This window comes from Orycteropus afer, unplaced genomic scaffold, assembly GCF_000298275.1.
Source record: "Orycteropus afer afer isolate SDZICR_OR568_19922 unplaced genomic scaffold, OryAfe1.0 scaffold00282, whole genome shotgun sequence".
Lineage (NCBI taxonomy): Eukaryota > Metazoa > Chordata > Mammalia > Tubulidentata > Orycteropodidae > Orycteropus > Orycteropus afer.
In genome coordinates, this window is record NW_006921869.1 from 4218803 (window position 1) to 4230297 (window position 11495).

Consider the following 11495-nt stretch of genomic DNA (forward strand, 5'->3'; position numbering starts at 1 on the left):
TATGCAACCCGAAAGAATAATGTAGAATCTGCAAAACACCGCATAACGTGGATGAACTTGGAGGACATTATGCTGAGTGAAATAAGTCAGTCACAAAAAGACAAATATTGTATTAGTATACTATTGTAAAATTCAAGGAAATGTTTATCTATGGAAGGAAATTTTCTTTGTTGTTTATCAGGGGTGGGAGGGGAGGGGAGGGAACATTGTTAGATAGGTAGAGATACGTACTGATTTGGGTGAAGAGAAGGACAATGTACCAAATGTGAGTGATCAACATGGTGGCATTGAAGAAGAGGAAGACATAGAGAGGTACATGGGAGGTGCAGACAACAAAGGTGAACCCTTTTGCACAAACAATACTGCGCTGTCAGTGAAGGCAAACATGGGTATACGGGTAGATAGATGGGTGAACAGGCTGAACTATTAGGTATGTCTATGAAACGAGGAGAGTACCCAAGTCCATGTATAGGGTTGGCAGACAATGGTTCTACAAGTGTATTTTTATGATCTGTAAGAATTCCCAGGGGTATAGTAGAGCTGACAAGGGACAAGGTTGTAGTCACTTCGTGGTCACAGCCAGGTACCCAGAGGGCCTGAGTAGTTGAATCTGTGGGCTCAGGACCATAGTCGCAGGGGACATCAAGCTCAATTGGCATAACATACTACACAAAACATTGTTCCACCACCTACTTTGGTGAGTAGCAACTGGCATCTTAAAAGCTTACAAGCAGCCATCTAGATGCAACAATGGGTCTCTCCTCATCCAGACCAAAGAAGAATGAAGGAAACCGAAGATTCATGGAAACAATTAGTCCTAGTGACCGGTACACCATGTGATTCTCAGCCTATATGACTATGAGACCAAAAGAACAAGATAGTGCCCAGCTACCACTGTCAACCACTCAGAGGGGGATCTATGTAGGAGATCCTGGATAGGGAGGGAAACAATGTGGAACAAAACTCAAAATCATTCAGGAAAAAAAAAAAAGGTGGGGGGGATGGACCAGGTGTTGGTCTGATAGAGCCTGATGGTACCACTGAGACTCTGGCCCCTACCTGCCCTTCAGGTCTGGAATTGAACCCACTCCTGTGTCGTCCAGCCAAACAAAAGATAGGCACATAAGCTGAACATTTACCTGCGGTAGATACTCTCCTGGGAGAGAACAATCATGGGAGGAAGAAGGGCTATGTATGTATAGGGGGACAGCTCAGGGAGCAGGAGTGCATGGAGGGATGGACACAGGGAAGAGGTAGCTATCAGGAGGAAGTGGGAGGGGAGCTGTCAAATTGGGGTAAATTGTAGTCCATGTCATGAGACAAAGTGTATGTGAACTGCTGTAAGGAAAATAAATTTGCTCTATAAATTTTCACCCAAATCGCAATTAAAAAAAAAAAAAAGCACAGCATTTAACCAGTTTTGGCTACCCTACTGAAAAGGCCAAAGGAGTAGAAAAATGTCCAGCCCAGCCAGCTCAGGCACCAGACATGTGGTGAAACCCTGTTGGATTCTTCAGTTCCAGTTAAGCTTCTAGAAGACACAGAGAGAGCCATAGCAAGACCTCGCTGAGCCAAGCCCAAGAAGCAGAATCATATGCACATAAAAGTTATTATTTTAAGACACTAAGGTTTGGGGTAGTTTATTATGCAGTAATAAATAAGTGTCACAACCAGTAACAACAACCACCCAGACCTGCTCCTCCCAAATGGCACCCCACTCTCTACCAGTTAGTTTCTCAGGCCAAAACCTTCGTCATCCTTCATACCTGTTTTCTTACAACCCGTACCTAATCCATCCAAAAACTGGGTTGGTTCTACCTTGAATATATATTTAGAATGCAATCATTTCTCACAACCTCAATAGTCACATCCTAGTCCAGAACATTCTCATCTCTCATTTGGATCACTGTCAGAGACTCCTCAATGGTTTCCCTGATTCCACTCTTGCCCCTGCAGTGTACCAACATAGCAACCAGAAAAAAACTTCCAAAACAGCAGTGAGACCATGATCTTCACAAAGCCTTCCAGTGGCTTCCAATTTTGCTCAGAGCAAAATAAAAGTGCTTACTGTGGTCTTCAAAGCCTGTCCACCTGTATCCCACTACCACCACCCTGAGTTACCTTTTCCTACCCCCTCCCTCACATACTGCACACTCTGTTCTTCCTTGGACAAGCAAAACATGTCCCACCTCAGGTCATAGCAACTGCTCTATTTCTTTTGCCTGAAATGCTTTTCTCAGGTATCTGTATGCCTCACTTCATTCAGGCCTGTTAAAATATTTCTTTACCTGAGAGGCTTTCCTAAAAAAAATGAGCACACAACTCCACTCCCATGACTCCTTATTCCACTTTCTTGCTTTATTTTCTTCACAGTGCCTATTAACACTTGATATATTTTTTTGGTTTAATGTCTCTTCCTCCTCTCCCCCTAACACAATAGAATACAAATACCACAAGACCTGAAACTGACTTGTTTATGAACTAAGAGAAATAACCTGTTCATGGTTATTTCTGTAGCTCCATGAACACTGCCTGGTACATCCCAGTATTAAGTATTTATTGAATTAAGAAATGAATCCTCCAGTACACTTGATTAGATCTTTTGACCTGATAACACAAACCTTTCTAAAGGAGTTTTTTTCTCCTATTATGATGGCATAATGCCTAAGGCATCTGACTGCTAACCAAAAGGCTGGCGGTTCAAACCCCCTAGCCCCTCCTTGGAAGGTTGGGAAATCTACTTCCGTAGTGATACTGCCTTGGAAACCCAAGGAAGGGTCACTATGAGTTGGATCTGACTCGACTGCAGTTGAGTGGTCAGTGATTATGTTTTTAATATTGCTTCTACTCCATCTATCCATTCTCAACTGCAAAGTCCTACCACCCTTCATGTTTCCTATTTTGTTTCTGATAATAGTTATCAGATCGTCTTTGGTTCTGAGTTCTGGGTGAATTTCTCAAGTCAATCTTATAACATTTTTATTTCAGATTTCAAAAGGATTCTTTTCTGCCATTCAATGCCTCTACTAAGTTTTTAACTTATAGAGAGCAAGAACTCTTTATTATTCTTAGATTTTCCTTTTTCCATGACAGAGTGTTTATCCACATAATATCCCCCATCTCACTAACATTAGAAACCAGAACTTCTCGTTTAAGATCTCCTTTGTTTCTTGCATTAACTCTGAGTCTTCTCTTTCAAGGAGCTGATTTTCTTACACTTTGGCTGATTTTCTCAGTTCCATTATTTTTCCTCAGAATATTGAAGATAATAGTTGACTATATTCTTGCATCAGGGGCTGTCAATGAATAGTTTGAGGGCCCTCTGACTCAATTCCTTACTTGGAAGTGTTTTCTTTCCTGCTGTGGTGCAGTGAATTACTCATGGCTCTTTTAGCCAAGGTCTTCGTGACTCCCACCAGATGACTGGGTGGGATTATGCAAATATGAAATGCTTGTGGCTCACAAAGGGGATTGGATAACTTGTTAATAATGTAAATAAGGTACATGGCATACATGTGGGGGTGGGACCATGCAAATAAGGTATATGGAATCCTAAAGTGAGGATTGGTCAGTTTTGCCATCTCGCTAGGCTTAAATTGAGACATCCCAGAGACAGAAGGAGGGATCTCACTACCATCAAGAAAGAGCAGCCAGGAAGAGAGTGCATCCTTGGACCCAAGATCTCTTAGCTGAGACAACAGAGATAGTGGCAGCAGAACCAACAGAACCAAGAGACCAGCGTGAGACAGGGTGGCAGCCTCGCTGGCCCATAAAGTGAGAAAGCTGAGTGCCTCTGGGCAACAGCATTGCTGGTGGAGTGGAGTGCCCCTCTGAGCACCTATAAGTAAAGCTTAAAAAGCGCTGTAACATTGGCCTGAGCAGGGCAGAGGCCAAGGCCAAAGAAAAGCGTGCCTGTAGCACAGCTGAGAAGAGGCTGTCCTGATTAAAGAACTGTATCCTGAGTTGTTTCTGATCCTGAATTATAATAAATTCAATAAATCCCATAACTGTGGCTATTGTCTGTGAGCTCTATATGGCCAAAGAAACAAATTATTGAACCCAGCAGAGATGGAGAGTGCTGTTGGGAGGGAAAGGGATGGTTGGTGTCAGAACTGGTGAAAAGGTTAGAGTGTGGCAGCATGTCTAACCTCCACTTCACAGGAATCAGCCTTAGGCTGCTGATGTTCATCTTGATTCTCTCTCTTCCTTATAAAGGTAAAGGAGGTCAGAGGATGCCTCCTCTATACACCTTTTGCACCTGCTATGAAAAATTTAGGATTTATTTCTTTATCCCTGGTGCTATAAAATTGCATCATGACGCATTAGTTATAGACCTTTTTATAATTCGTCCTGTTCAGAACACAGAAGGCCCTTTCAGTTTCAGAACTCTGACTTTCCTCAGGTTTGGGAATATTTTTCTTTTACACTAAGAACATTTGTGATTTCCTTACCTCCACTCACTCCTCCTAAAATCCCTACTAAAAGGATACTGGAACTTCTGGATTGATTCTCCAAGTCTCTTACTTTTCTTCCATATTTCTATGTCTGCCATGAGGGGAATTCTTTTTTTTTTATTTTAAGAGTTTGTTTTACTTTCAACGTTATGTGTACTAAATTTAGTTTCACTTCCCATTTACCACACCCAACCCTAACCTAGTCCCCTTCCCTACCTGCCCAGTAACCCTCCCCCTGTGCCCCTCATAGTTACGGACTCCTGTCTGTCCTGCATTTCCTCCTTGTGAATGTTGCCCCTGCTATGAGGGAAATTCTTAGGCTCAATTCTCCAGCTCCCTAATTAGTTCCCAACAATGTCTATCCTGTTATCAGTCTGTTACCTCTTTTATTCTTATAATGACATCTTTTATTTTTTTAAATTTAAGTAATATTGTTTCTTTTTTTATTACTACAGTATCCTCCCATCTCTCAGGGGTAGCTTTACAATCTCCAAATGGAGAAGCTGAAAAACTGATAGCTGTAGGTTCATAAGCTCATAACAGAAATACTTGTTATCTAATTGTTCCCACATGCTAAATCAGTCAAAAGAACAGGCAGTTTCTTTCTCACCATGGAAAACTAACTCATGCATGAAGTAAGCAATCACCTAGCTACATGAAGAGGCAGGCATTATGACATTCACAGGATCTGGGTGGCCAGCATAGTGTGTAAGGAGGAAATTCAGCACAGCTCTCTTCAGCTCAAGATGCAGCAAAGACTATTCTGTATTCAAAATGTTGACTTTTCACATCACATCAACAAAACAAAGGAAAAGAACCAAATAATGAGATTGATGCAGAAAAGGTATTTGGTAAAAATCAAACACCTTTTCTTGATAAAACACTCAACAAGGTAGAATAGAAGGGGAGTTCCTTAATATGATTAAGAGTATTTATGACAAACCAATAGCCAACATTATATTCAATGGAAAAAGACAGCGAATTTTCCCCTAGAGAATAGGAAAAAGACAAGGATGCATGCAGGCCCATTCTCACCATTCCAATTCAATACTGTATTTGAAGTTCTAGTCACAATAAAAAAGCAAGAAAAATAAATAAAAGGTATCCAAATTGGAAAGAAAGAAGTAAAGCTATCATTATTAACAGATGACATAATCCCCTAAAGTAGTCCCCCCTTATCCAAGGAGGATACATTCCAAGACTCCCAATGGACCTAAAACTGTGGATATACCAAACCCTATATACGTACAATATTTTCCTATACATACATACCTATGATAAAGTTCAATTTATAAATTAAGCACATTAAGAGATAAACAATAACTAAAAATAAAATAATTATTAAGTAAAATAAAGGTTACTAGAACACAACCACTGTAATATCATGACAGTTGGTCTGACAACCAAGATGGCTACTAAGTGACTAACAGGTGGATAATGAATATAGTCTGGATACACTGGGCACTGCACTACTCAGAATGATGCGCAACTTAAAACTTAAGAGTTGTATGTTTCTGGAATTTTCCATTTATTTTCAGACTATGGCTGTCTGCAGGCAACTAAAACAGTGGGAAAGGGGGACTGGTACATATAGAAAATCCAAAAAAATCCACATGACTTATAGAGGAATCTAGCAAAGTTGCACGGTATGAGTACAAGGTATATACACAAATATCAAAGGGCTGCTATACACCAGTAATGAGAAATCAGAAAAGGAAATTTTTTAAAAAAATGCCATTTAACAATAGCATTTAAGAAAACAAAATACCTAGGAATAAATTTAATCAGGTATGTGAAAGACTTGAGGAGCTCTGGCAGCACAGTGATGAAGACACTGAGCTACTAACCAATAGGTCAGCAATTCAAACCCTTCCATGGGAGGATCAGGCAGTTTGCTTCCATAAAGATTTACAACTTTGGAAACCTAGGGCAGTTCTAAAGAGTTGCTATGAGTCAGAATCGACTCAACAGCAGTGGGTCTAGTTTTTGGTTTGGTGAAAGACTTACGATGAAAATTATAAAACAATACCAAAAGGCATTAACAAAGATCTAAATAAATGAAAAGACATTCCATATTCATGGACTGGAAGACTTAATACTGTTAAGATGTTAATAATAACCAAGGGGTCTGCAAATTCAATGGAATCTTGATCAAAATTTCAACAGCCTTCTTTACAGAAATAGAAAAACCAATATTCAATCATATATAGAATGGCAAAAAAAAACCTCACTGCCATCAAGTTGACTCCAACTTATAGTGACCCCTCCTTGGGTTTCCAAGATGGTATCTCTACAGAATTAGATTGCCCAGACATTCTTTTGAGGAGCGTCTGGTGGGTTTGAACCGCCAGCCTACTAATTAGTAGTCAAATGCCTTCAGAACTAGAGGCCCTGAACAGCTAAAGCAATTATGAAGAAGAACAAAGTAGGAGGATTCATACTTCTTCTTCTTTTTTTTTTTTTTTCCTGTGCTTCAGTTTTTGTTTTCTTTTTTAATTGTGATTTGGATGAAAGTTTACAGAGCAAATTCACTTTCCATACAGCAGCTCACATACACTTCGTCTCATGACATTGACTACAATTTACCACAATGCAACAGCTCGCCTCTCACTTCCTCCCCATAGTTACCTCTTCCATATGTCCTTCCCTCCATGCACTCCCACACCCTGGGCTGTCTCCCTGTGCACACACAGCCCTTCTATTCTCCCATGATTATTTCTCTCCAAGGAGTCTATCTACCTAATGTAAATGTTCACCTCATATGCCTTTCTTTTGTTTGGCTGGAAGCCACAAGAGTGGGTTCGATTCCAGACCTGAAGGGCAGGTAGGGGCCACTGTCTCAGTGGTTCCATCAGGCTCTATCAGACCAGCAAACCTGGTCCCCCCCTTTTTTTTTTTTTTTAATGACTTTGAGTTTTGTTCCACATTGTTCTCCCACTCTATCCAGGATCTCCTACATAGATCCCCCTCCGAGTGGTTGACAGTGATAACTGGGCACCATCTAGTTCTGGTCTCATAGTCGAATAGGCCTCATTCTTCTTTCCTCTGGACAAAAGAGACCCATTGCTGCATCTAGATGGCCACTTGCAAGCTTTTAAGATCCCAGTGGCTACTAGCCAAAGTAGGATGTAGAACAATGTTTTATGCAGTATTTTATGCCAATTGAGCTTGATGTCCCCTGCGACTATGGTCCTGAGCCCACAGGTCCAACTACTCAGTCCCTCTGGGTAGCAGCTGTCTGTGACCAAGAAGTGACTACAACCTTGTCCCTTGTCAGCTCTACTATATACCTAGGAATTCTTACAGAACATACCAATACACTTGTAGAAACATTGCCTGTCAACCTTATTCATGGTCTTGGGTACACTCCCCCCTGCACTGACACACCTAATAGTTCAGCCTTTCCACCCATCTATCCACCTGTATACCCATGTTTGCCTTCACTGACAACGCAGGATTTTATGTGCAAAAGAATTGTTTGTTGTCTGTACCTCCCATGTCCCTCTCTCTGTCTTCCTCTTCCTCAATGCCATCATGTTGATCATTCACATTTGGTACAATGCCCTTCTCTTCACCTAAATCAATACTTGTCTCTACTTATCTTACAGTGTTCCCTACCCTCCCCTCGCACCCCTGGTAACCAACAAAGAAAATTTCCTTCCATATATAAACCATTCCTTGACTTTTTATAATAACAAATTAATACAATATTTGTCCTTCTGTGCTTGACTTTTTTCACTCAGCATAATGTCCTCCAAATTCATCCACTTTATGCAGTGTTTTGCAAACTCTATGTTATTCTTTCGGGTTACAAAGTGTTCCATTGTGTGTATGTACCATAGCTTGGTTATCCATTCTTTAGTTGATAAATACCTAGGTTGTTTCCATCTTTTGGCTATTGTAAATAGTGCTGCAATGAACATGGGTGTGCATGTATCTGTTCTTGTCCTGGCTCCCACTTCTTTAGAATATATATCTAGTAATGGAATGGCTAGGGAGCTCTGGTAGCATAGTGGCTAAGGCACTTGACTGCTAACCAGATGGCTGGCAGTTCAAACCCATCAGCCACTCCTCGGAAGGAAGATGGGGCAATCTACTTCCGTAGTGATACTGCCTCGGAAACCCAAGGAGGGGTCACTATGAGTCAGGTCCGACTTGATGGCACATAACAACAACAACAACAATGGAATGGCTGGGTCAAATGGTATTTGTAATTCCAACTTTTTAAGGAATCACCATACTGCAGTGATATACTTACACTTTGTCTCATGACATTGACCACAGTTTACCACAATGCAACAGCTCCCTTCCCACCTCCTCCCCACAGAAAGTTATCTCAGAGAAGAAGAGGAAATAGTAAGCAAAGACCAAAGGCTCTGTCCTCCTATGGGGTTTCTACAGAAAACAGAAGTCACTGCCTTCGAGTCAGATCCGACTCACAGTGATCCCTCCTTGGATTTCCAAGGCGGTATCACTATGGAAGTAGATTGCCCAACCTTTCTTCTGAGGAGTAGCTGGTGCGTTTGAACTGTGAGCCTTTTGTTAGCAGTCAAATGCCTTAGGCACTACGCCATCAACACTCCATAGTGTGACCTAAACACCTCTATTGTGTTAATGGTCTAGAAAAATTTGTTCAGTCTCAATTCATTATCCAGAACTCACCCATACCCAGACACTAAACCAAACCTACCTGTTTTCTCTCTCAATGACTTGCCTTACACCTTCACCCAGTCCCTCACCCTGGATCTCCTCCTCTTCCTACCCATAACCTGGACGGCCTATCAGAATTATCTAAGTGTAAGAATCATCTGTGACATTTTAAATGTACACATGGCTAGATCTAACAGATCAAAATCTCTAAGGGAAGAGATAATGCGTTTGTAATTTTTTAAAATCTCCACAACACGTTCTCCTGACAAAAAGCCAACACTGAGAGGAATTAGCACTCTACATCCAACCAATCACTGTATCTTGTCGATTCCATTCCTTATATCTCTCTAAATCCACTTCACATACTCTACTCCAACTTCATAGTCTTTCAGGCCTTCGTCATTTCTTCTCAGGTCACTACAGCGATGCCCTAAACCAGCTCCTTACCTACGGTCTCCCTCCACTACCCCAGCCTTCCCAGCCTTTTATGTTCCATGGTGTATCATCCAAGTGATCCCAAATCCTAACTGGAGTTCATGCTCCTCTCCTGCTGAAATTCCTCAATAGCTCTCCTGTCAGCTTTAGGGTAAATTTTAACTACTTAAAATCACATGTAAGAGCCTGTGTGACCTGCTTGCCTCTTTAATTCCATTTCTTTTAATGTCCTTCCACCCATTCTTCACTCCAAATACAACATATGTTCTCACATGTCCATATTTTTGGTCAAGCTGCACCCTGTCTTCAATGTCCTACATCTGAGCTATCTCCTCTGTGAAAGTGTTCCTTGATACACCCAACTGCAACGCTACATTAGGTGTCCCTCAAGTTGATGCCTAAAACAGAACCAATAATTATAGTGCATTTCACAATGAATGATGTTCTTGTCTACCTCTTTCAACAGACTATTGCTTCTTAAGACCAGGAGCTATATTTTCCTCATATCTGTATCTTCAAATTCTAGCCAATAAATGTTCACTGGATAATTTTCCACCTTTCATTAACCACAGATATATATATAGCACTGATGAAACAGTAAGGGTTGTCAAAATGAATGGATAAAATTCAAATGACTTTTATATTCTGTTTCCTTTACACTTGAAAAAATTCTGAAATTAGTGATTATTATCTTTCACAGTCTGCTACAGATTTAGAATCACTACAGCTGAAACAATTCCCTTCTTCAGCTGTCCATGACAGCAAGACCATATTTAAAGTATTCATCTTTGAGACTCTAGTGTCAGCACACAGTAGGCTCTCAATGAATGATTATGAAATGAATTTGAAACTCAACTATGAAAGTACGAATACCAAGTATTTATCTAAAAAGCTCATTCTTTATTCTTTTCTTCCAATCTATATTTTTATATCATTACTCACCTTGTTGATTATACTCCCAGCCAAATTTCCTTGAGTCATGTAATGCCTGCCCCAAAAGGGCAGCTTGATGCATCAGTTTCTTAGGAATACAGCCTACATTTACACAGGTACCCCCAAGACCTGGAAAGAAAATCACAGCTTTAATGTTCCCTCTGTGTATATGTATGTGTGGTTTTACACACCTACATGGTGGTTGTTATTAAAGCATATGGAAATGACAAATACAGATGGTGGTGGGGCTAATACCACATCCCACAGTAACTAATCCAAGCTATTAGTCCAAAGTGTCTTACCAAGAATCCAAAGGAGCCCCACAGATGAGCAAGATGCTCTATGGATATGTGTAACAACAGTTTCCTGGGAACAGGGTCTAAAACTTTAATGAGTCTGAGGGATCAGAACTTGATTAATTAGATATATACTGCACCAATAGTCAAGACCATAGGTCCAAGCTTTTTACTCTATATGACTTTATGTCTTCCCTGAACCAGAAATTCTTCTACTTCAAATTGAGTGGGGACATCTACTTTGAATCTTGAATAATACAAAGCATATCATCCATGAGTCAGAAGATTCCCTCATTGACAGCAGTCCCTTCTGGTTACCAGACAGTAATATATTTATGGATAGGAGAGGGAGAAGGGAGAAAGTGGGAAGAGTAAAGGAGGAAGAAGAAAAGAGGGAGGAAAAAAAGAAAGACAGGTGTACACATACCAGGAGAGTGTTAAGAGAAAAATCAAGGTAGCTTAGCTTTGCTTCATGAAATTCTAAGCTAAACTTTTTTTTTAATTAAATCTGAATTTTAAAAAAATGATTTTCATATTTTATCAGACAGGGTTTTGGAAGGAAACAGATGACACACTCAAGCTGGGTAACTGAGGAAAGTTACAGCAAAATGACTTATAAAGGTGTGGACAGGAAGAGCACCCAGGGAGAGGGCAGTACCCTAAAGTAGTGACAGTAGGGGCCCAATACCATGCTGAAAGAGAAAGAAGCCTGAGTGAGTGCCACAGC

General features: G+C 40.6%; 1 protein-coding gene across 1 annotated transcript in view; it reads right to left on the minus strand.

Annotated features, from left to right (window-relative positions):
* TXNRD3 (thioredoxin reductase 3) overlaps positions 1 to 11495 on the minus strand; it is a 148704-nt gene that overhangs the window by 88492 nt on the left and 48717 nt on the right. The window contains exons 4-5 of the mRNA XM_007950619.2: positions 11457 to 11460; positions 10482 to 10601 (exon numbers count right to left, since the gene is read on the minus strand). Of these exons, the coding sequence (XP_007948810.2) occupies positions 10482 to 10601; positions 11457 to 11460 (124 nt within the window). The remainder of the gene's footprint in view (positions 1 to 10481; positions 10602 to 11456; positions 11461 to 11495) is intronic.